At 33.0% G+C, this 25,353-nt stretch overlaps 1 protein-coding gene across 6 annotated transcripts in view; it reads left to right on the top strand.

Moving 5' to 3' along the window:
- Positions 1-25,353, top strand: part of ATP13A3 (ATPase 13A3) — an 85,387-nt gene that overhangs the window by 14,868 nt on the left and 45,166 nt on the right. For 2 of the 6 annotated variants that reach the window (XM_019651227.1, XM_019651208.1), the window contains exons 1-14: positions 2,585-2,602; positions 9,112-9,210; positions 10,474-10,647; positions 11,324-11,506; positions 11,807-11,877; positions 13,544-13,624; positions 14,793-14,862; positions 16,578-16,712; positions 17,163-17,235; positions 19,572-19,703; positions 20,925-21,104; positions 21,266-21,423; positions 22,131-22,319; positions 23,037-23,098. In XM_019651227.1, the coding sequence (XP_019506772.1) occupies positions 9,160-9,210; positions 10,474-10,647; positions 11,324-11,506; positions 11,807-11,877; positions 13,544-13,624; positions 14,793-14,862; positions 16,578-16,712; positions 17,163-17,235; positions 19,572-19,703; positions 20,925-21,104; positions 21,266-21,423; positions 22,131-22,319; positions 23,037-23,098 (1,559 nt within the window). In that variant the 5' untranslated portion in view covers positions 2,585-2,602; positions 9,112-9,159. Of the gene's footprint in view, positions 1-2,583; positions 2,603-9,111; positions 9,211-10,473; positions 10,648-11,323; positions 11,507-11,806; positions 11,878-13,543; positions 13,625-14,792; positions 14,863-16,577; positions 16,713-17,162; positions 17,236-19,571; positions 19,704-20,924; positions 21,105-21,265; positions 21,424-22,130; positions 22,320-23,036; positions 23,099-25,353 lie in introns of those variants that run through there. The other 4 variants (XM_019651235.1, XM_019651241.1, XM_019651245.1 and 1 more) reach the window with 3 other exon arrangements.

Raw genomic sequence — 25,353 nt, 5'->3', positions numbered from 1 at the left:
TTACAACTGTCTCATTTTAGTGGAGAAGTTAAAACCAAGACAGTTGAAGGAATTTGCATATAGTTCATGTTGAATTAATTGTCATTTAAGGACAAATTAAAGCGTACTCTTGAGTTCTGTGCTCTTTTCGTTTGTTTTTGTTTTATGTATTTTGGGGGTACAGTTGTATATCTCCTACTGTTCCTAATATGGTAATGAATATGGCATATATGCTCACTTATTGCTTATAGGTGAATTAGTTTGATCAAATAATTTTGAATTTGCTGCTACTGTACTTATGTTGTGTTACTGGCTCGTGCTTTCCCCCAGTGGAGCCAAAATGTGGAGGGGATATAAAAAGAAATAACTGTAGCTTACTAAAAATGTACTTATTAAAGAAATCTTCAAAATAACTACTTGCCCAGGGTGATCACTTCTTTGTAAGTTACATAAATGTCTAATCACTATGTTGTACACTTGAAACTAATATATTGTATGTCAACTGTAATGAAAATTTTTAAAAATTTAAAAAATGACTACTTGCTTGGGCTAAAGTAGCTTAATTAAGAGTGAGATCCAGAGAATCTGGAGAATATTCTGATAGAGCACCATGAAATGCTTTGGTGGTTCCTGCAAGTTCAGACCCAAGGTTGACCATGCATTGTAGAATTAGAAGTTTATATATACGTGTATGCTCAGCCTTGCTTCTTTCTTTTCTTTCTTTCTTTAACTGTTTTAAAATATTATTACATATAAATGGTAAAAGCACTAAAGTCTCTCCCTTCTACCCCAACACACTGTTGCCACTGGTAGCTAAGTTATATAACTCTTAATATCAATTCTAAGACAGATAATTACATTATCTTTCTCATTTATAACTTATATTGTTAAAGCTATCACATTGTTTTGTAACATACAAAAAAGTATAATTTACAAAGACTGCACTTTACAAATGTAAATATAGTCTTGCTTTGGTGTATGTTGGATACAATGGTCTTCCTTAAGCCTAAACACAGAAACAAAAGCATGTATTCTAAGAGAAAGTTCAAGATGGGAAGTGATAAAATGGGTATTGAGTAGAGCTTTGTTAGAATTTAGCTGGTATCCTTGTAAAATTTCCATGTATTCATTAAATTTTATTATGTCATCCTTATTGTTAGGAGCTGACTTGAAGTGTTAAGTTTTGCCCTCAGAACAAGTTGTCACAATTTGGTTATTGTAGTTGAGAGATTGAGATTTTTTTTCACTTTTTAAATATCTATTTGTATAAATATGAAAATTGAAGTGGCTCAATGAGCAGAGTAGGATTTTATATGTTTTAGGGCATTTTTTATTTCAGTGGTAAAGGTGGAACTGCTTTTGAATTGCAGAAGTCCATCTCAGTTGCTAGGATGCTTCAAATCTGACAATTAAATAATATTCAGAATGCCAGCTGAATATTTAAAGCACCTTTTGCTGAGTGTCCTTGAAAGATGGGTTTCTCAAATCTTTATTTGACATGAGTAGGTATGGTTAATTCTCAGAAAAATTATCTTAGAAGTACAAAACAAAGGGGAGGATTAATTTCTCGTCCAACGATATTGGGTGGCTCAAAAGCCTTAGTTCAGTTCTAATTTTTAAAACTCCAGAAGTATACAATACAAACTTATAAAACATGTCATTTGAGAATTTCTTTTGTAATAACATATTTAGTTTTGTGAATTTTGAATTAATACATTTTTTATTTTAGTTTTTTACTTCAGCCTTACTGAAGTTGGCAAATACTGACTGAAGTAAACAATTACATTCAAAATGTATTATTTTAAAATTGCTTTGCTTGAAGTTTTACTTGAGTTACAGATCATTCTCTAAATCACCTTGTGAAATTACTTACTTTGGAATTCTAGGCACATATATAGAATATTCTTTAACCCTCCGTACATATACTATTATTATAATACTATTGGTACAGCTAATGAGAAATTCAGGTTTTGAAGCAAAGGAGGCTTAGAGGTTTGAGGATTTCTATGCCTGTTAAAGCCAACTCATCTTGTTTTAGGAAATGAAATATGACAACTCTTATACTAGATTAAAGAGTATACTTTAAATGATTCCTAGTAATTATATAATGGGAAAAAAATAAGTAAACTTTAAAAAATTAGTATTAGATTTAGTGAGCTTTATTCCTGATACCTTCACTTTTTCCTGTGCTGGTGGTTTTACTTACATAAAAAAAATCAAGTGCATTGTAAATGCAAGGAAGGGTTTGGTTAAGCACAATAGCCTATAAGCTTCTTGCTTTTTAGATAATATCAAGGCTCAGGCATACACTGTGGAATTGGGACTTCAGTGTGGTAGCTCGATATGATTTATTCAAGTAAAGGAGCTCTGCCAGTGGTAGTCAGATGGTAAGAGGGGTATATCTTCTGAAACTCCATTTAAAGTCAGTGAATTAAAAAAATCCTACACTTTAATGTAGGATTAATAATTTTGGAAGCAGTTCAAAAAGAACCAAAATATTTGGCAGAGAATTCTCACTTGAATGGATTTTTATGCTTAGATTTATTTTATTTTTATTATTAAGAGCCAGCTTTTGAAAGCTCTGCTAATAGCAATTGGGAGGAATGCTGACATAGAGCTATTGGTAAGAAAAATTTGTTTGTTTCTTATGATCTAGAAATTGACTTGATTAAAAAACATATGCATTCCAGCAAACCACCAAAGCTATGCTTCTGTAAGGTAAATGGATTTTAGAAGTTTTCTATTAATGCTTTAAGTGTCTAATTAGATATATGGTAAAATAGCATTTAATATGTATTTTTATCTTAATAAGCAGTATATTTTAAATTATGTTTATATAGATTTTTATCTTCATGAAGTCAGAGAAATGTTAAGGGCTTTCTATTTATGTACATGTATTTAAAATTTAAATATACATTTACAGTATGTTTTAAATGTAAGCTGTTGGAATTGTTCTCATTGGATTTTACTAAAAGTTTATATGAAGGATGAATTCTTGGTAATTTCCCGTGAGGTATAATATGTTTAAAGAGAACAATAATTGGTGGTTTTTAGAGCAACTTTTTATTTAAATTATTTGAATTACCTTTAATAGTTCAGCTTTGGTATTGGTAAGACAAGAATTTTGCCTTAAAAAGGAAGCTAAATTTTGGAGAAATAACAGTTGTAAAAAGAGTAATGAGATAATTTGGTTAAGAATTATACTGAGAAAAGTATGAAAATAGATTGTCATAGGCAGTGCACCATGCCTATAATAGCTTATTTAAAACCTGGAGTATTTTTTGCTATTGTTAGGTTTTTTTTTGGCAGTGTTAGTTTTTAACTGTAGAAGATGAAATGAGAATATAGTTATATTAGATTAAGGAGAACTCAGATATTTGGGGAAAAGATTTTAAATAGTTATAAATACATGGACTTAATGAAAACAATGAATTTTAATGATAATTCATATTCTAAAGTTATAAAAAGCATGCTTATTTATCTACTAATACATTCTACATTGAAAAGTTAGGATTTACAAAGGTGGGAAAGTACATCTGTATTTCTAGGTAATGGATAAAAAACAAGGGTGAAGAAGCGCTGGTTTCAAAACCCAGGAGTATGAGTTTCTAGATAATGCCTGGTTCATAATAGGTTGAGTCATTGTAATTGGGACTCGTAGAAGCAGACTTCTCAAGATTTTATGGTGCCTTTGGTGCCAGGAATGAAAAAATTTTTTTTCATCTAAAAGCTTCAGGTGGGTGCTTTTATTTTATTTAAAAGAATTTATATTATGAATAATTTCTCCATACTGGAAAGTAGAAAGATTAGTGTAATGAATTCTCATGTACCTGTTGCTCAGCTTTTAACTCATCTTTCACAGTTATTACCTCATGGCCATCCCCTGACTGATAAAGATAGGTTTTTTTAATTTAAAATTTTTTAATTTGGAAGTAAGCTCAAACCTGTAGAAAAGCTGCTGTATTGGTTTAAAGTTGTTCATTACATTCCTTGATTATCCTTCTGGTATCTGCAGAATCTGTGTTGATGCCTCTTCTCATATTCTTGATATTGGTAATTTGTATCTACCCCTCCCTTCTCTTTGAGTCTAACTAGTAGTGATCAATTTTATTCATCTCAAAGAACCAGCTTTTGGTTTTATTGATTTATTTTTCCATTTTTCTGTTTTTTATTTCATTGATTTCTTTTCTGAATTTTATTTCCCCTAGTGCTTACTCTGGGTGTAATTTGCTGTTTTCTACTTTATTAAGGTAGAAGCTGAAGTCATGATTTGAGACCTTCTTTTCAGATACTGGAACTTAGCGCTATAAATTTTTTAGATACTGTTTTAGTGGAGCCTCACAAATTTTGATATGTTATATCTTCATTTTTATTTAGTTCAGAATACTTTGTATTTTCCCCATTGATTTCTTTGACTCATAGATTTTTTTTTTTTAGAAGTACATTATTTTCTTTCCAAGTATTAAGGCTTTTCTACTTATTGTTAATAATTTCTAATTTAATTCAGTTGTATTCAGACTACGCTTTGTATGGCTTGAATCTTTTTTATGTCCCAGAATGTGGTCTTTCTTGGTAACTGTTCAGTGTAACGTTAAAAGAATGTATATTTTATTGTAGTTGAGTAATGTTGTGACCAATTGGGACCGCTTGATTGGTACTGTTGTTCAGAGCTTCTGTATTCTAACTAGTATTTTTAAAATTACTTGTTCTCTGTGAGTGGTATTGAAATGAAATCTGAAACAATAATTGTGAATGTGTCAATTTCCTTTCAGTTTTTTCAGTTTCTGTTTGGGGTGTATTTTGAAGGTCTGTTAAATGTATACATGTTGAGGATTATTATTTTATCTTCATGAATTGACCCCTTTGTCATTATGAAATGGCTTTATCCCTGGTAATATTCTTTGCTTTGAAATTTCCTTTGTCTGATATTAATATTCATTCCAGCTTTATTTTGAATAGTGTTTGCTTGGTGTATCTTCCTTTTACTTTTAACTTATTACTTGTATCTTTATATTTAAGTTGCATATAATTACCTATATTCTTGCATTCAAAAATACAACCACAGTCTGCCTTTTAATTGCTGTTTAGGCTATTTTTATTTAATGTAATTATTGATATGTTTAGGCTTAAATCAGTCACCTTGCTATTTGTTTTCTATTTGCCTATTTCTTCTTTGTTTCCTTTTTCCTTTTTTTGCCTGTTACAGCAATTGAGTGTTTTTTATGTTTCTGTTTAATCACCTTTGTTGATTTATTATTTTTTTTTTTTGGCTATGACTGTTTTATTTAGTGGTTCCTTTAGAGTTTATAGTATACATCTCTAACTTATTATGGTATACTTTTAAGTGATATTATATTACTTCATGTATTCTATAAGAACCTTACAAGATTTTACTTCTGTTTCTCCCTGTTCTTTGAGCTGTTATGTGTATTTACCCACATAGTTAACTATTTCTGGTGTTCTTCATTCCTTGTGGAGATCCATATTTCCATCAGTTATATATTTTTTTTCTGCCTAAAGACTTTTAACATTTTAAAAAATAGTGTAGGTTTGCTGCTAATGATTTTTCTTTTCAGCTTTTATGTCTAAAAAAGTCTTCATTTCATCTTTGATTTTGGAAGATATTTTTGCTGGGTATAGAATTTTATGGATAGTTTTTTGTTTGGTTGGTTTTTTTTTGCTTAGTACTTCAGAGATGTTGCTTTGCTGTTTTCTCATCTGCATTATTTTTAGCAAGAAACATGATGTTCTTAGCTGTCTTTGTATGTAACATGTCTTTTTGCTCTCTCTTTTCAAGTTATTTTTCATCACTTGTTTTGAGCAATTTGATGATGACATGCCTTGGTGTAATTTCTTAATGTTTCTTTGCTTACTGTTAGTTGGGCTTCATGGATCTGTGGACTTATAATTTTTTTCAGCTGATTTGGAAAAAAAATTTGAGCCATTATGTCATTATGTATTTTTTGGTCCCTCGCACACCTTGCATACATATTAGGGTGCTTGAAGTTGTCTCACAGCTTACTGTTGTTGTGTGTGTATGTGTGTGTGTTTTCCCTAATTTTCCTTCTCCACTTTTTATTTTGGGTATTCTATTACTATGTTTGCAAGTTCATTGATTTTTCTTCTGTAATGTCAAATCTGCTCTTAATTCCGTCTAGCATATTTTTCATCTCAGATATTGTACTTTTTATCTTACATTCAGTTTGGTTCTTTTTAATGTCTAATGTCTCTACTAACATGTTCAAACTTCTTTTGCTTTTTGAACATATGAACTACAGTTATAGCAGCTGTTTTAATGTCCTTGTCGACCAATTTTATTATCTGTGTCAGTCCTGAGTCCTTTCATCTTGATTTATTTTTTCTCATTGGTTGTATTTTCTTTCTTCTTTGCATGCCTGTTAAGTTTGAACTGGACGTCAGACATTGTGATTTACTGGGATTAGATATTTTGTATTCCTGTAAGCCTACTTGAACTTTATTCTGTGAAGCAGTTAAGCTACTTAGAAACAATTTTATTTTTTCAAATCTTAAAAAGCTTTGTAAGGCAGGACTAGAGTAGATTTTAGTTTATGGCTAATTTGACCCCACTACTGAAGCAAAACTCTTCTGAATACTCTCCCCTGATTCCTTGTGACTAATGAGGTTTTTCACTGTGGTTGCAGGGCACAGGCACTCTTCCCAGCTCTGTGTGAGCCCTGATGCTTTTTTCCCTTAAATCCTTTTGGGTGGCTCTTTTCCTGGCCTCTGGTAGTTTCCTCACACATGAGTGCTGATCAGTACTCAGCTGAAGACATGAGGGAGATCATCTTGCAGGTTTTCAGTGTTCTTTCTCTGTACAGATCTCTCCTCTGATAATCTGCCCTGCAAACCTGGTCACTTTGTGCCCCCACCCCCAGACTCCCAGCTTCATCTCCCCAACTCAGGGAGACTACTCTGCTCCCCTGGGTTCCCTGTTCTCCCATTTGTGGCCTGTAAACTCTTCAGTTTGTAAACTGGGACAATTATAAAGCTCACCAAGTTTGCTGCTTCTCATCTCTGTATCAGTTTCCTTCTTTGCCTGATACCCAATTTCTTGAAAACTGTTGCTTTATATATTTTGTACATTTTGTTGTTGCCATCATTTTAGGCAGTAGGGCAAACTGGGTTCCTGTTTTTGCATCTTGGTTGGAAGCAGAAGTCTCTCCATATAAGAATTTGAAGTAGTTCCTCCTCCTAAGAAACATTTCAGGTGGTGGTGATGGAAAATGGGGATCAGAATTGTATGTATTTAGTTATAAAAAGTGAGTCCTGTGAATCCTGAATGATGATCCTGCAGTTCACTCCAGAACTTAAGGAAGAACCATAGACTGAAGGTTAAGAATCCCAGACTGGTATTCTTTAGTAGGGACAGTACCAGGGCAGAGTGCCTTTGTGTTACCCCTTGAAGGTAAGCATGTGCACATTTGCCTTACATGTTCAGGCAACAACGGCAGATCTTTAATACAGGGAAAGAGGTTGGGCTTGCTCATTCTTCCCATACTACATAGAAATTATATTGATTTGATAGAGCAGTCTTACCACGGTGGAATGACTCGAGCAGCATGCTTCAGGGTTGTAACATTACCCTAGACTGAAAAGAAATTGTTACAAAATTGCTCAAAGGGTTTTGTATGATAATGTGGCTTGTTTTAGAGAACTTGGACCAGATACTATCAAAGCTTCTTTTCAAAGGGGTGTTTTTTTTTGTGTGTGTGTGTGTGTGTGTGTGTGTGTGTGTGTGTGTGTGTGTGTGTGTGTGTGTGTACATACAGGTTTGTATTCAAATTCCTGCATTTTATTTCTGTAGAAAGGCTCTACTTAGCCCTGACTCCATCCCCAGAGCTACTGGAAGGTACAGAAATTCTGAGTGTAGGAGGCATCAGTATTTTTTATTGGTCATTTTGTTGATGACATAAATCAAGAAATTTCAGTAGTGTCATAAATGGGATTAGTTTAAAATCCTGCAGTTGGTTTTATTAAGCTATTAATTTATATCATGTAAACATTAAATTAGCTATTGCTATCTTAGCACAAATTCTTCATCTTTTGAGTGCCTACCATGTGTCAAGCCTGTGCTACACACTGGGTAAATGAGTTAGAGTTATGGCATCTGGAATGAGGGAGGTAATATTACCACTGTTCTGCAGAGATTAGCCTAAAGCAGTGGCTCTCAAATTCTTTGGGCTTAGATCCATAATCTTGAAAATATATTGTGAACTCTAAAGAGCTTTTGTTTATGTGGGTTATATATGTTGATAACATATTAGTTAAAACTGGTGTATCTTTGAGAATATTAGTTTAATAAAACATAACAATAATAAATATTACATATTAAGTAACATTTTTCTGAAAAGTATTTGCCAAAACAAAACAAAGGTTCGTGAGAAAACTAGCATTGTTTTTCAGTTTGCAAATCTCGTTAATGATGGCTGAATGTCTAATATTTGAAATGAATCTTATTTTTTAACACAGGAAAATTGGTCAGTGAGCTCAATGGATTTTTTCCTAGACAAATATCATGGGCAGTCAGAAACAATCAGTAAATTGCTTAGTGGACTTAGAATCAGAATGCAGGAGTCAGTTGAGGGATCTCCAATAGGGATACACCTGTCATAGGGATTGACTCTTGGCCAGAGAATGTCATTCTTGTAATAGATGCTCAGCAAATACTTGTTGGATGATTAATTTAATCCCTGAGAGGTTTTGGGTTAGTTTCACTGGTGCTTTACTTCACTATACTTCAAGCAATAAATTGAGTTGTGTGAAGCATTTTTAGCTCAAAATGGCACAACGAGATTACTTCTCTGAGTCTGGGGAACAAGAAAGGAAGATTCTGTAGTAGTTTCTTTCAGAATTTAAATTGTTTTGTAGCAAGGCTATTGCTAGTATAAATTAATTAATAAATATGCCAAGTTTTTTGATAGTAAGTAATGCCTGTTCAAGAATTGGCACACCATTGAAAATGTCATTAGAACCAGCTAGCACTTTAGTGACTACTTAAATATCAGTTAAACTTTGATACATGTATCATAACGAGAAATGTGATAGTATGAAGTTATATAGTCTGCTAAGATACAAAATAATTCCCTAACATTTGTTCCTCTCTCCCCTCAGTTATCTTCAGCTGTTCTGAAGCACAAGACCTTTCAAATCACTGTAGATATGGACAAAGAAGAAAGGAAGACTATCAACAAGGGTCAAGAAGATGAAATGGTAACCAGTTTTTATAATTTACTTATAAAGTATGAAGAATTTTTCTCTGCAATTTATTCTAGGGAAGTAGAATAGTATATTTAAAAAACCCAGCTAAATCAATGTGCTTTCCTCATCCTGACTTTGTTTTTGAATTGGGATTATGTTAACATCTCTTCATTGCTTTTAGTATAATTCCTATTTCACTTGTGAACTATTAAAACTTAGAGGAAAGAGGTATGTTTTTTAGTTTGGTAATTTAAGAAGTTATGTTAGCTAATGCTTAAATATAATCTCAAATACAAGATTTCTAATTTTAATTTATAAAAATGTTTAAAATAAGCTTCATAAAAAAACAACTTCTGAACTCTGGGTGTGTGGGGGGAGAGAGGGTTGTCAGGTAAAATATAAGATACCCTGTTAAACATTAAATGTGAATTCCAGATAATGAAGGAATAAATTTTTAGTATAATGTCCCAACTATTGCATAGGTAGGGCAACAAAAAAATGCTAGTTTTTTTGTGTTTTTTTTTTAATGTGAAATTTAAATTTAACTAGGACCTCTACATTTTCATTTGCTAAATTTGGCAACCCTTGTTAGGATAGGGGGATAACTGAAACAATTGAAATAATTTGGATCAGGAAGTCCAATTGATAGCCATAGTGGTATTGGGACAGTTGGCTAATGATTTGGAAAAAAAAACAAAGTTAAAACCTATCTCATCTCAATGCAATGTAATATTCTGGATTATATTCTGAAACAGAAATAAGACAGTGAAAAAACTGATGACATCCTAATAAAGACTAGATTTACTTAATAATAATGAACAGTGTTAATTGCTTTAATTTTGATAAATGTACTGAGATATTAACATTAGGGGAAAGTGAATGAAGCATGTATAGGCATTCTTAATATTTTTGTAACTTTTCTGCAAATCTAAAATTATTCAAAAATTAAGTTTATTTAAAAAAACTACCTCATAACAAGATAAATTCTTGAATTAAAACAGTAAATGTATTCTTTGTCAGTGGGAAAGTCTTATGTTACTAAGCATAACATCAAATGTAAAACCATAACATGTAAATATCAGCATATTTAACTATTTAAAGTATAACTTTGACAATGATCTTGTCAAAACAAAATTTATAGATAAATTAATGGGTTAGGAAAATATTTTTAGTTTATGTGACAAGATAATAACACGTATTTGGAAAACAAAGAACTTTGGAATTTATCTCTCATATCATTTGATATTTAATCATGTGATTACTGTGTCCATGCAGGAGATTTATGGCTATAATTTGTGTCGCTGGAAGCTTGCCATAGTTTCTCTAGGAGTGGTTTGCACCGGTGGCTTTCTCCTCCTCCTCCTGTATTGGATGCCCGAGTGGCGGGTGAAGGCGACCTGTATTAGAGCTGCAGTTAAAGACTGTGAAGTGGTGCTGCTGAGGACTACTGTAAGTCCATGGATTTACTTGTAGCTGATTATTTGAGGAGTAAAATAATGTCTTTGTGTGTACTTTGTTCAAAGTAGTATATGAAGAGAATGTCACTACTAAGATAGTAATGAGGAGTACTAATTATAGTAATTCTAAAGCATCTGTGTTTGAAGTGAATAGTATCACAGCAGTTAGAGTGTAAGGAATCTTAAAGATGATCAAAACCACCCTTTCCTTTTACAGCTCTTGATGCATTGAGAAATTACATGCTTGCCTGTCAAGGTTACTGGACAGTTCGCAGTATATCTTAGATCTGTCATTCGCTAGATCAGCTGCCTTTACTATGTAACGCTGTTGCAACCCAGTGTTCTTTTTGTTTTATCCAAATTGGAAGCATTTTGTAAGAGGCTTTAATATCTAGTCTCAGTATGTTGATGGGTAAAGTAAGAAATTATTAATGTCCCTTTATCGGATATTATATCAGAGAAGTATGTCATTTAAATAGCAAGTAATGGAAAGCACTTCGTGTTTAAATTTATGCATCTTCATGAAATGGTTTAACATTTAGTGAGTAGGAAGTGCTGCTTTCTCAATTAGAGATGAATAAATAATATGTACAAAATGGAAATCAAATAAAAACATCAGAAGGTATATTATATACATAATTGACTCTTTAACCTTTCTCTCTTCTAAGGATGAATTCAGAATGTGGTTTTGTGCAAAAATTCGCTCACTTTCTGTGGAAGCTCATCCTTTTTTGAGTCCAAAATCTATGGCTAATAAAGTTTCAAATGGCCATGCTGTTCTTTTAAATGAAAATCTGGGTGAAGAGAACAGACATGAGATAAGTACACGTTCACAGATGCAATCAGAACAGGTATTGTGATACTAATCTCAAAGTTTCTTTAAAAATCAGAATTGATACATTTTACGCCTTCTTGGATAGCCTATAATTTTGTGCTTGCAGTTATTTTTGTTTGAGATAAATTTATATGCATATAAAGTACCCATTTATCACTATATATAACAGTTTAGGTATTACTAGAAGAAACATTACATGTCATATGTGAACACTTTAATTTTAATATGTTATATGATAAATTTGTTAGTAAACTTAATTGATAACAAGTAACAATAATGCTTTTTGATGTAACATTCATTTATGTATGTTCTACAGATTCGTTATTTCACCCACCATAGTGTAAAATACTTCTGGAATGACACCCTTCACAATTTTGATTTCTTAAAGTACGTAATTTTCTTTTGTTTGGATTATATTATGAGTATATTGAAAATGTTCTAGATAGAAAAGAATTCATTCTAGTGTTACATGAAATTGAAGAGGTTTTTATTATATAACTTTTATTCACTTATTCATTAACAACTCTTAGTGTTATTTTAATACTGATTAACCATTTTAGAATAAATCACACCTATAATTTGTGCCTTGGCAAAATTTACATAAAAGCTAGAAGCAGTGTGATCCTAAAATCCACTGAGTCAGTTCTTTTCTTTTTGAGGGTTCATCTTAAAGTGAATTTTGAGCACCCCTTATAGCCTGTCTGAATTATCACCTCCCGGTTTGCTGACAGTTCCATCTACTTGTATTTGAGAGATGGAGTGATAGACAAACAGAAATTTAACTTTACTATGTGGATTAAGATGGGACATTGTCAAATGTGTTAAGACTTAGGTAGGACAAATTAGAGTAGTCCCTTAAAATTTATTTTTGTCGAGGCTTTAAACTATGTAAGTACTAAATTAATGAGGATTCTATTTTTATTGTTTTTGTTAAACTGACTTATATAAACACCCATTAAGTATTATTGCTTGAGGGTGCTAAAGGAATTCTTAATGTTGTCAATACAAAGAGAATCACCTTATGAACATTTAAAACATTCATGCCCGGATTTTTAACCCTGACATTAAGAATTGGAATGTTCTGGAATGGACCAGGGCATTTCCACATGCCTAGTTCTGAAGAGCATTCCTAGTTAAGAACCATTGCCTTGTAGAACACTGCCAATGAGCTGCCATTTTTTTTTTTTTAATTGACTTGGAGCTGATCCCTGTTGCCTTTAGAGAAGTCACCAACTTTGGGAAAAAAATGTTAAACATATTGCTGTGCAGTCTTTCCTAACCATAGAAACATGTAGAATTTAAGCTTATCCTAATGATAGCAGTTAATTATGGAGCTTAGTTTTCCTATCTGAAAAAAGTGGAAAAGGATTGGAATTAAATGGTATGTAAGATTCTCTTTAGAGTTCTATGACTAGTATCTCAGTTAAAATAAGCATAATTAAGACATTTTGGGGGAAAAGTAGATAGTTTAGTTGAATCCCAGTTAGAATTGTTACAGATTTTAGACATTGCCTGTGACTCATAAATTTTGTACTTCTCTCCCTAGTATGTGTTAGATCAGGGAAGGGTTTGGATTGATGTTTTTGTAGAAAGAAAAATAAGTGAAAAGGATTTCTTAGTGTGAAGCTTAAAAAATTGAAGAGGGAAAACTATGTAAATAAAAACTAAAACTTTTTTATCTTTAGTTTGGAATTCTCAAGCTAGTCATTCTTTACATTTAATTTTATTAGTTTAATTATTAAGTCTTACAGCTTTGGTGCATAGCCTTAAAGGATGATAATAATATTATATAAACTTGAGTATTTGAGCCATCTTATCATGTGGTAGATACATTGGATAACTTAGAAATTGCCACGTTTGAGACTTAGACCTTTCTTATTGTTTATCTTAGGAATCTGAGATTTAAAAATTCTCATTCATTATCTCAATTTTTGTTAAGGGTTTCTATTTGTAAGGAACTCACACTTTAAAATCAGGAGTATGGAAAAATGAGGCATTAAGACATTTGGATATTTTAAACTTTGTTTAAAGTAAAAACTTTGGATTTATTTAGGGGACTGGATGAAGGTGTTTCTTGTACGTCAATTTATGAAAAGCATAGTGCAGGACTGACAAAGGGGATGCATGCCTACAGGTAATTTTTATACAACTAAAGTTAGATCTATTATCAAAATTCCTAAGTAATGTAGTATATATAGTCCATCCTTTTACCATATAGTTGTACATATTAACAGATATTTAAATATTATAGACATAGTAGTTGACAACTTACTGATATTTTATTTGGGTAAAACTGTCTCTCAGTTTAAGTACTACAAAAATGTTGAAGCTGATATTTTGAAGTTGATTCCCTGAAGATATGCCATATTTCATCAGTCCTAAGGTGTACGTTTTCCTACATTTTAATATCTCTAAAAAGGGGATGTGTCATACAGTGAATGGAATGTCATCCTTTACTTCACAGCATTTTGATCTTTCTTGGTGGTACATAAAATAATGGTTATATCTTATTGATAGCATCTTATATTTTTCTGAAATATATTGGGAATTATAAACATGAGCTCAAATTTACCACAATGAAGATTTGTAAATTGGGAGACATCTTTTTTATCATGTTATTTTCTGCTAAAGTATTAAAATATAACAGTGTATTACGTATTTTAAATATAAATGGCATTTTGAAATTAAATTAGAAATTTTCTTACACTCCTGTAGCATGTTTTTTCAAAGTGTTAAAATATAGAAGAATTCATTCTTTCAGACTTGTACTTTTTAAAAGGCAAGAATTGCTCTATTATATGGAAAGTACTATTATACCATAAAGAATTTAAGTGGAATGATTTAAGCAACTTAAGTATTTTTTAAAAATCAAATGTACGATGTTTTGAAATAAACATTGTTAGCACAGTAGTCTTACTAGAAAAATAGTACAGGATCCTTCAAATTTATTTATTTAATTCCTTGCAAAAATTGATTGCAATTCAAAATTGTATTCAAGAATGGAAAAGAGCCTTTGCTGACACGGTTATTATAGACTAGTGGAAATGATACTTGTCACACAAAAAGGTATGACACGGAATGAAACAATGTTAACAGTACATTTATCCAATATTGACTAATTTGATTTAAATTCTGTAGGTAGAGAATTTGAATTGTAGAAGACAAGTATTTAGAAACATGAACGTTTAAGTTCTAGATTTAGGAACAATCTGTGGTTTGAGTGTTCTGTGGTGAAATGCTTTCCCTAAATTATACTATTATTGTGTAATATAATGTAATACTATTATATTTTCTTGTTATAGAAAATTGCTGTATGGAGTAAATGAAATTTCTGTGAAAGTGCCTTCTGTTTTTAAGCTTCTAATTAAGGAGGTAAGACTGTTGTCTCAACATTTGGGATCAATAGATTTTGCAATTTAAAAAGAGCCATGATTTAAGTAGTAAGACACTATTAGTTTTCTGTTTCCTAACTGCTGTCTCTCTCTTGTTTTCCCACTCAGAAGGTAAAGGTAGTAACTCTGGTAGAGAAATAATTTGGCATATAAATTATCTTTTTATTTTGTCTAATTTTTTTTTGCTTATCTGTAGAATTTTTTTTTTTTTTATCTCTCAGGAAGTTGCTCATCTAAATCCTGCTCTGTCCTGTTTGTTTTCAATTGTTAAACAGTTTATCATGCTTTATTCTTCATGTGGTGTTTTGTGGTGCATTGTTGTAAACTAGACATTGTAGCAGAAGTTGTAATATAAAACATGACCTGATGATTGACTTTAGCCTAGGAAGAAACGTGTCAATAGTTATTGTAGTGACTGTTCAGCTGTAAAATGCCATAGAAGAGTAAAGATTGTGCATGTAAAGGAAGGGAGTAAGGGGTTTTGCCTAGCAGAATTAGACTCTCCAGTCTTCCTGATTTTTTTTTGCCAAAGAAAAAGAGTTAGCTGTATTGGGTGAATACTTTTAGTAGAAATAACTCATCAGTTCCAGAGAGTGGCCATACAGTATTGCTTTAGAACATAGCAAAATGTAGTAGTGATAGAAAGCCTGGTTTATAATATGGTTCCACCAGTAACTAGCTTTGATCATAAGAAAACCTTTCTCCCTGCCGCTTCTTTATCTATAAAAATAGTGTCTTTTCTAATTATCTCATTTAATTTGAAAGTAAAATGGGACTTTTCCACTAGTCTATAATTTTTTTTGGCACCCTCTGTATAATTATTATACAGAGGGTGCCAAAAAATATATGCACATTTTAAGAAAGGAAAACTCTATTAAAATTGTAATACTCAATATTACCAATAAAAAAAGATGAATACAAATTGCGTTTGACTTCTGCAATTACAAGAGGTGCTCAGAATGATTACCATCAGTGTCCAGACACTTCTGGTTATGGTAAAACTACTGCTTGAGCAACGTTGACCCAAGTGTCCACTTGTACACATTTTTTTTTTGCACCCCCAGTATATATGAAGTTCTTTGAAAAGTATGGAAGCATCAATTTTAAGACATTGGGAGATTATTAATGAAATTGATAAAATACTGTGAAATTTGGGTATAAATGAGGTCTATTGCCAGGACTCCCTTGTTTCCTTTATCAGTCAGGTTTTGATCCTTAATTATTTTCTTAGAAAAAGCAAAACAATGTAAGATATTTCATATTTCCCTTACGTTTGGACTGCAATGAACCTTTGACTTATAAAGTAAATTATGTTTGGAGTTCATAAAAAGAAAACATTTGTTCCAGTTAGTTAAAAGTTTGTATGTTTTAGTTGCCCAGTAATTATTAGAAATAAAAGTACTTTATTGCTGAAGCAGAATGAGGAACAGCTGAATTCCCACACGTTAGCGGTTTCTAGCTGAATCTGTACTTGGGTGTGGTATGACTAGTGGATGCAGATCATTTAAATTAAGCTTAGTTAGCCAAATTGTAGTAGTTTAATAGTATAACAGTACTATTCTAATGTTTTGCCTCCTATTTGGGTAGTACATGTTGCCCTAAGTACCTTGCTGGTTACTTCTTAAATGAAAAAGTGGAAAATCTGTATGGTTATAAATATCTCACCCAATTTGACTTAAAAATCTTATTTTTTAGGTTCTCAACCCATTTTACATTTTCCAGCTGTTCAGTGTTATACTGTGGTGCACTGATGAATACTATTACTACGCTCTTGCCATTGTGATTATGTCTATAGTATCAATTCTAAGCTCCCTATATTCCATTAGAAAGGTAAGTACAACTTATTATGGGTTTCACAACTGTATTTGTATTTTGTAATAACATGTAAGGTATATAGAATAGTACTTGCTGCAGAGTAATACTCAGTCTAGTTATTGTTTTAGTTTTATGAATATGTACTCTTTTTTTTTTTTTTTGAGGTGGGGGAAGGCAGATGATTTTTAGACTCAGACTACCACTGGACTGCTTGGAGTCCATAGGAACCTATACTTGCTTATTACAGGCCTGAATAGTGGTCTGCTAGTTTCAGGGCTAAAGTGCTTCTTATTTTGTCTTGTGTAAAACGTTGAATAATCTTTGAATCTTTTAGTTTTGACATTTTTAAAGGCAGAGTAATATGCATTTATTATATTAACATATTATTTTATAGTACTTTTGCTTTTTAATATCTTGAAGAGTGGTTTTATATTGGTTCGTTTTGAATTTTTTTTCTCATTTCAGCAATATATTATGTTGCATGACATGGTGGCAGCTCACAGTACTGTGAGAGTTTCAGTTTGCAGAGTAAATGAAGGTAAGTACTTCAGGTGACTCTTGGAAAAATAAACCAAAAAAAGATATTCATTAAGCACTAATATATGAAGCAAGCCCAGTATATTATATATACATTTATTTCTTAAGAAACAAAAATATGTGTTTGGATTTGTACTCATATGAGTGTTTATCAAATTCATACATTTATGTAAAGTTGTATTTTTATTTTTCTGTAATGTGACTAGGCTCTGGGGATGCAGTGGTTACCAAGGTGGACATAGTCCTTGGCCATCACTGAACTTCAGTCTAGTTGGAAAGACAGATGATAAACAGTAGCAACAAAGTGTGACAGATGTTCTGATAGAGAGAATTCAGGGAACTTAGGGAGAGCTCACTTACTGTATGTGTCAGAGATGGCTTCTTTGAATAAATATTTTCTAAGTGGTTGAATTAATCAGATAGGTAGGTGAGCAGGTGGTATGGTGGGGATGAGAGAGAGGGAGAAGAGGAAGTTCTAAGTGCCAAAAGGCCTGGAAATTAGAGTTTGGTTATCGTAATAACTGAAAGAAGTTCAGAGTGTAGATGCGGCAGATATATGATGGACAGTCTTCTAAAGCATGTTTAAGGAATTTTGACTTATTCCAAAAGGCAATGGGAAGCCATTGGACGGTTTTAAGCAGGGCAGTGATCTGATAATATTTTTTGAAAAAATCGTACTACTGTGTTCAGACTGGTTTAGAGGGAGGTAATAATTGAAAGCATGAAATGGATCAAGGTGAAGATTGTGGAAATGGAGAGAAATGAGGTGGGTTTGAAAGGCACTTAAATGTGGGCATTGAACAGGATTTGATGATTCATTGGATGCAAGGTGATAGAGCAGTATCAGGCTGGGGGGATAGGTGTTGGTGCTATTAAATAGGAGGAGAAGCAGGATTGTAGGGAAGGATAATGTTTTGGACATGTTAGTTTGGTGAAATATTGATGAGGTAAAGGAGATAAAGGGGAGGCAGCACAGGATCATGGGCCTTGGGGACAGTATAGCCACTTTGTTTTATTGAGACTATCAAATCAGTCTTGATTTTCTTGGCTCAGTATGCCACATCCAAGTGTAAACACAGTTTGACCTAGCAGGTTACTTCCTTCCCTGTGCTTGGCCACTTGCTCCTTCAGCTAGGAGTATCTATCTGTTTCCCCTAGCTCCAGCCTTAAATGTACAGTTTATTGGTGTTCTGCCTCTTCCTGCTTTGCTGCTGCTGAAGATACTGGGGATGCTAGGACATAATGTACCATTCAATTTCTGTCTTCCATATCTCTTTTGTATAGTCTAACAGATCATTGATATTTTGCTGCTTGATACACCTAAGAGGAATAGAACTTCAAGTGGTGTTCACAGCTTTAAAAGAGTAATGTTTTTAAAATAGGAATCTTATTTTAAAATAGGGATCTTATTTTAAAATGAAGATTATTATTGTACCTATTATGTGCTAAATATCATTAGAATTATTTTCCTCATAGCTTAGTAAACTAGCTCATCATTTTTTAGAAAGGAAAGAGTGTTTGTCTTACAGACTAGTGTCACAAACAGTAATTTTTTTCTCACTCGTCTTTGTTCACAAGCTAGTGTAACCCTCTTTTAAGCATAGTATGAAACCTCGGTGGGAAAAAGAGAGGGAGAGGATTCCCAAATATAACACAATCCTAAAGAAAAATCTTTAACTTAGGAAGATCTTTTAAAAGTGTTTAGCTAACTTGAATATAGTACATAAAATTCTAAAGAAATAATGAACTAGATAAAATATCACAATGTTTATTTTAGAAATTTACTTAAAATAATATCTAAAATATTATTAAGACTATTTTGGGAGTAGTGAGAAGGCAATGGACTCTGTAGGTTATAAATAGTGGCAGTGAGAAAAAGAATGCTGTTATAAAAGAAACTAAATTCTCATTACTAAAATTCTCATTGCTTTCTTCTGTTTCCAAGGGATTATATAAACTTGAGTTTGTTTATGTGTTTTAGGTCTCATGACAGCTCACTATTTTCTAAGAAGGTTATTGGCTAAAATTGATCATTGAGTGTTGTAATGAATGTTGGAGCCCATTCACCTGTTTGGTCAGAGGGGGCTTGGCATCACCTGTGCACAGTTGTCATCCTATCAGGGATCAAACTAGCTGACACGCTTAAACACCATGTCTTGTTAGCCTAAGGAATAATCTTATTTGTTGAAATTCTTCATTTATTGAAATTTTCTTATTTAACTCCATTATATTAACATCTAATTGAGATCAACTGACCTTTGTATAGATCTTTTGTTTGTTTATTTTTATTCGCAGTTAAAAAATATGCTTTTCAGACTTTTCTTTCTTTAAATCCAGAAATGGAAGAGATCTTTTCCACAGACCTTGTGCCGGGAGATATCATGGTCATTCCATTAAATGGGACAGTAATGCCTTGTGATGCAGTACTTATTAATGGTACTTGCATTGTAAATGAAAGCATGTTAACAGGTAAACTAAACAAAATGAGTAAAAATCAGATGAGTTGTTTATAATATTATTAGGATTACGTAGTTACTGATTAAGCTATTTCAAAATTAGCTATGCCATTTGTAACCTTATGAACGTCATCAATATGATGGTATTGAAGTTTTTTGTTTGTTTAATTCTGCGGACACCACATTCTGCATTATACTCAGCTGCGATACTAAATCACTATGCTGGTGTTAACTACATTTCTTGGCATGCTCCTGGCCACTCTTTGACATGAGGAAATGCTTTATAGTAAGGGAAGACGAAAGAAGTCCTTAGCTCATAGAGACTGCAACATGTTTACCTCTCTATTTGATGTGTAAAAAGTGGGAATAAAGACTATATTTTTTCTTAAACTGGGGAGAAGTAGACTTTAAAATGACTTCCCTTTGGAAATTCACAATTTGAAGGTAGTGCTTGATATCTTTTTTATCACATGAATTTTTTTTTATTGTCATAGTCTGGCAAGAAAGTGATTCCTATATAATATGTTTTCATACTGTTAAGAATTTGTCTTAAAACACACTCACACACAAATATCCCCACACACCTATCAGCTTTGACATGACAAGTGAGAATGCTGCAGAGAATTAAATTTCAGCGTTAAAAAGAATTTGGTTGTTGGTTATTGTTTGAGAGAACTACCATACACTTCTTCTTCTCTCTCCCCCAGATGCCTTTTCTCTTACTTACTACTTAGAATGAGAGAGAGAGAGAGAGAGAGAGAGAGNGAGAGAGAGAGAGAGAGAGAGAGAGAGAGAGTGTGTGTGTGTGTGTGTGTGTGTGTGTGTGTGTGTGTGTGTGTGTGTGTGGTGGGGGTTAAGAGTAGATCTTCGCATCTCTGTGTGTTTGATGTTACAGAGTGCTTTCTAATTCAGTTCTTAGGAGTAAGAGAACAGGTGCTGGGGCTGTGGCAACTTACCTGGTTTCCTTATTTGAAATGACACGTTCATTTCAAAATGATTACCTTTGAATCACAATCACTTTCAGTAATTACTGTAGGGGATAAAATCTGATATTTTGGGGCAACGAAATTGGTAGACAAAAAGCTAATTGAATTAGCTATGTTATCTACATATGAGAGCTGTATTTTAATGCTATTGTAAGCAGTATGATAACATTTAGGGTATTTAATAATTCAAGATTTATGTGTTTGACACTGATATTTCTCTGCTTTATGATTTTTTTTTTTTTTTTTAGGAGAAAGTGTTCCAGTGACAAAGACTAATTTGCCAAATCCTTCAGTGGACATAAAAGGAATGGGCGATGAATTATATAGTCCAGAAATACATAAACGGCACACTTTGTTTTGTGGGACTACTGTTATTCAAACTCGTTTCTACACTGGAGAACTTGTCAAAGCCATAGTAGTTAGAACAGGTAGAAAACATTTAACCTCTTCTTTTTTTTTTTTTTTCTAACCTCTTCTTGCACAATGTAGCATATCTGATGCCTGCTGAATGTTTAAAAAGAGATTGTGTTTTGGGAGATAATTCTCATTTGCTTATAAAAATATAGTCATTTTCTTCTTTTTTTTAAAGGATTTAGTACTTCTAAAGGACAGCTTGTCCGTTCCATATTGTATCCCAAACCAACTGATTTTAAACTCTACAGAGATGCCTACTTGTTTCTTCTGTGTCTTGTGGCGGTGGCTGGCATTGGGTTTATCTACACTATTATCAATAGCATTTTAAATAAGGTACGCACATGGGACTCTTAGTAAGGTTTGATTCTTAGCTATCACATGTGACTACTGAGGATTTGAATTGTGGCTGGGGAGACTGAAGAACTAAACTTTTAATTTAACTTAATTTAACTTTAAAAAGCCATATGAAATGAGTAGCTATTATATTAGAAAGTACAGGTACAGAACATTTCCATCAGAGCAGGAAGTTCTTCTGGATGGCTCTGGCTTAGATGGTGTTTTATTACTCCCTTGTGACTTAAAAAAGAAAGGGGTGACCACATACTCACCAAAAGCTTTCTTTTTTTAACCCCTGAGATATATTGCATTAAAATTATTTGCAATTACTTAGTTGAAGGTACTACTAAGGAGCCTTGTCAAATTTCTTTTTACTATCCCCTTTAGAGACTGGCACAGTACAGTGCTTATAATAAGAGTCAGTCTCTGATTCGTTTGTTGGACTTTGAAGTGTGTAGTGTGTGAAGTATGTAGAGCTGTTAAAATGAGTTTCCTTTTAAAACAGCTGTCATTTCATTGACAGTTTATTGAGCTTTTCTATTGTGCAGAATCTCTAAAGGGAAAAAATTATAAAGGGCTAATAGATGTATACATACACAGTTATGATATATAAAAATGAAAATGGTTTATAGATTTTTTTTACTAAAGAAATACTCAGATTAGTAAATGTTTGGGTCTGACATTTATTTTGGTGTGAACTGTAGGTGGAAGTTGGGGTAATAATTATCGAGTCTCTTGATATCATTACAATTACTGTGCCACCTGCACTTCCTGCTGCGATGACTGCTGGCATTGTGTATGCTCAAAGAAGACTGAAAAAAATTGGTATTTTCTGTATCAGTCCCCAAAGGATCAATATCTGTGGGCAGTTGAATCTCGTTTGCTTTGACAAGGTTGGTTCAGTTTCATAATCATTCTCAAAGGTTACTTTGTAGCTTTTAAATATTTAGATTAAGGTTTTCTATATTCTTTATCAACCAATTCTTGAATGTTCCTCTAATTTTCCTCTTTATCAACTTAACTTGGCACATGCATCATTTTTGTATATTTTGTCTCATTTTTTCTCAATGTTTCATAGTTTGGATATTGCTTATTTGCCCAGATCTGCAGTTGTCTCATCACTCATATCCAGTTATGCCTTAGAGTAGTAGTATTAAAGCTATCTGATCTCATGTTTTTATCAGAACGGGCTAAGCATTTGGCTGATTGCTTCCTTCTGATGTCATTTAACTTGTTCCTCTCCCCTTTTTTGGCTCCCTATTCCTTAATCTCTCTCCCTCCTATATACATCCTTTATTGATTGATAGGTTAATTGGTGCATGATTCCACTGTATTTTTTTTTAATATAAGCACATAAATATACAGATCTACACATAAGCTCCCCGCCTTACATAGAGGAACCATACATAGTAAGGAGTGTTCTGCACCCTTTCCCCCCACTTTAACTATTTATCCTATAAGTTGTGCTCTATCAGTATACAGAGATCTTACTCGTTTCCCTTTTTTAATAGCTATGTAGTACTCCGTTGTATATATGTAGCATAGCTTTTCATGATTTTTGTTTTGGGAGGCATTATCCATATTTTGTATGTGTGCTTTCTATTTTTTAGACTGGAACTCTTACTGAAGATGGTTTAGATCTTTGGGGGATTCAACGAGTGGAAAATACATGGTAAATATTAGCTAGACTTGATCATTTTTTACTTAATTTTTAATAAATATTTTAATATATGGAACATTCAAACATATAGAAAGTAATATAGCAGACAGCTGTGTACCCACCACCAAGAGGAAACAGTTGACATTTTGTCATATTTGCTTCATATTTAAAAGATTCAAATTATTGTAGATATTGCTAAAGTTTTAACCTATCCCCTTTTCTATCCCTACCATCATTCTGAAGTTGCGTTCTGTTATTATCTTTGCATGTTTTTATATTTTCACTACATACATATATATCTATAAACAAATTCTGTCTACAAACAAATACACACAATTGATATCCTGTACATGTTTGTGCCTCCTAATATTGTTTTTCAAGATTTATCAATGTTGATATGTATAGATCTAATTTATTAATCTTAGTTGTTGTTTAGTATTTAATCATTGTATGTTTAAACCATAATATCTGTTCTTCTAAAGAACAGTTTCACTTTTTTTCTCCTTTCCCCTTCTACTTTCACAAACAATGCTGCAGTTAAAATTCTTACACACGACTCCTTGTGCGCATGTGATTGACTTTCAGTAAACTCGCTTCCTAAAAATAGCAATGCTGGGTTACATAGCACAGGCATGGCTACCGCTTTAGTAAGTATTGCCTGAATGCTCTCTAAGTGATGGTGCTCCCTCTTCTCAGTGGATAAGAGATCCTGTTGCTCCACATTCTTGCCAGCATCCTTGTCAGACTTCTAATTTTTGCCAAATGGATAGATATGAAATGGTATTTTATTGTGGCTTTATTTGTAGTTTCCTCATTACGTATAAAGCTGAACATATTTTTACATTTTTGGAAGGAGGGTCATTTAGCATTCTTCTGTGCTTTCTCACTTTATAGCCTAATTTTTCTATTGTGTTGTTAGGTTTATCTTATTCATTTGTTAGAAGTCCTTTGTATTTTCTGGATGGTAATCTTTTGCATTGCATAAATATTCCACCAGTGTCTGTCTCTTCTTTTTAGTTTGTTTTTGTTGTCCTTTGATGCTTAGAAGTTTTGTTACTATTGTTGTGTTTGTCATTTTTTTCCTCTCAGAAGTCTGTGGGGAGAAAAAAAAAATAAAAAAAAATTGGTCGGAATTTGACTTACATAGTTTAAGAGACTATTGTTCGGTTCATGAAATTTCAGAGTTGTTACATCTTTGTAAATAGGTTGTCACGTTGTGACCATATTTATCCCTGATAATGCATCTTGCCTTAAATTGTGTTTCATCTAATGTTTTTATGTAGTTAAATGCCAGCTTGCTTTTGCCTAACATTTGCCTTGTGTAACTTTTCCATCTCTTCTCAGTATTTGTGTGCCATTGTGTTCACATTTATTCCGATTTCAGATATATTCACCCATTTTCTTGTATTTCTCTCTCACATTTTCTCAGAATTTATACATCCTAATCTTTTACTGCTTGTTCTTAAATTATTATTATTCATATTTAGTGTCTAAAGATCATGGGTGTCTTTGTTGGTTTTTAACCCTCCCCCCCCCCAAAAAAAAATATAACCCATGGACTGTAGAATAGTTTTACTTTGATTATTCCCCTCCTTTCTTATATGTATTTGTTGCATAATATTTGATGATTTTTATGATTTTGGTTTTCTACAATGTGCATGCTAAGATTTACCTAGGTTTTATGAATATCTTTACTAACCATTGCTTTTTGTATCCCATTCCTCTGGATTAAATTGCCATCTTCTATAACTACATTCATTAGTAATTCTTTGTTTCTCTGTCACTCTTGAATGATGGTGTAACTGTAGATTTCTAGGTTGACAGACGTTTCTCTGAGCACTTTGGAGGTGTTATTCCATTTCTCCTGATTCCTTTTTTTTTTAAGATTTTTATTGGGGAATTGGGGGGATGGGAGCAGCCCTGGGGAATTGGGGGAAGGGGAACAGACAAGTTGCTGCTGTTTTTGTTCTTCAGTCTAGTTGTGGAGGACGCCGCTTCACTGGCCCAAGCTGGCACCATCATTGCACTCCACCTGGGAGAGGCAGATCAGTCGCCGGCTTCTGGACGGCCGCTCACTGCGGCTGCTGGCCACTCGCACTGGCTGCTGGTTACAACCCACTGCCACAGGGGCTGCAGCCTACGCTGTCGCCGGCAACTCACGGCAGCCCAGCTCCAGGTTGAGCTGTTGTTCAGCATTTTAGCTGTGGAGGGCAGTGTCACTGGCCCTCATATGTGGGATCCGAACCGGGGCCCTCTGGCGTCCCAAG

Source organism: Hipposideros armiger, unplaced genomic scaffold (assembly GCF_001890085.2).
Source record: "Hipposideros armiger isolate ML-2016 unplaced genomic scaffold, ASM189008v1 scaffold_8, whole genome shotgun sequence".
Lineage (NCBI taxonomy): Eukaryota > Metazoa > Chordata > Mammalia > Chiroptera > Hipposideridae > Hipposideros > Hipposideros armiger.
This window is presented reverse-complemented; position numbering and strand designations above follow the sequence as displayed.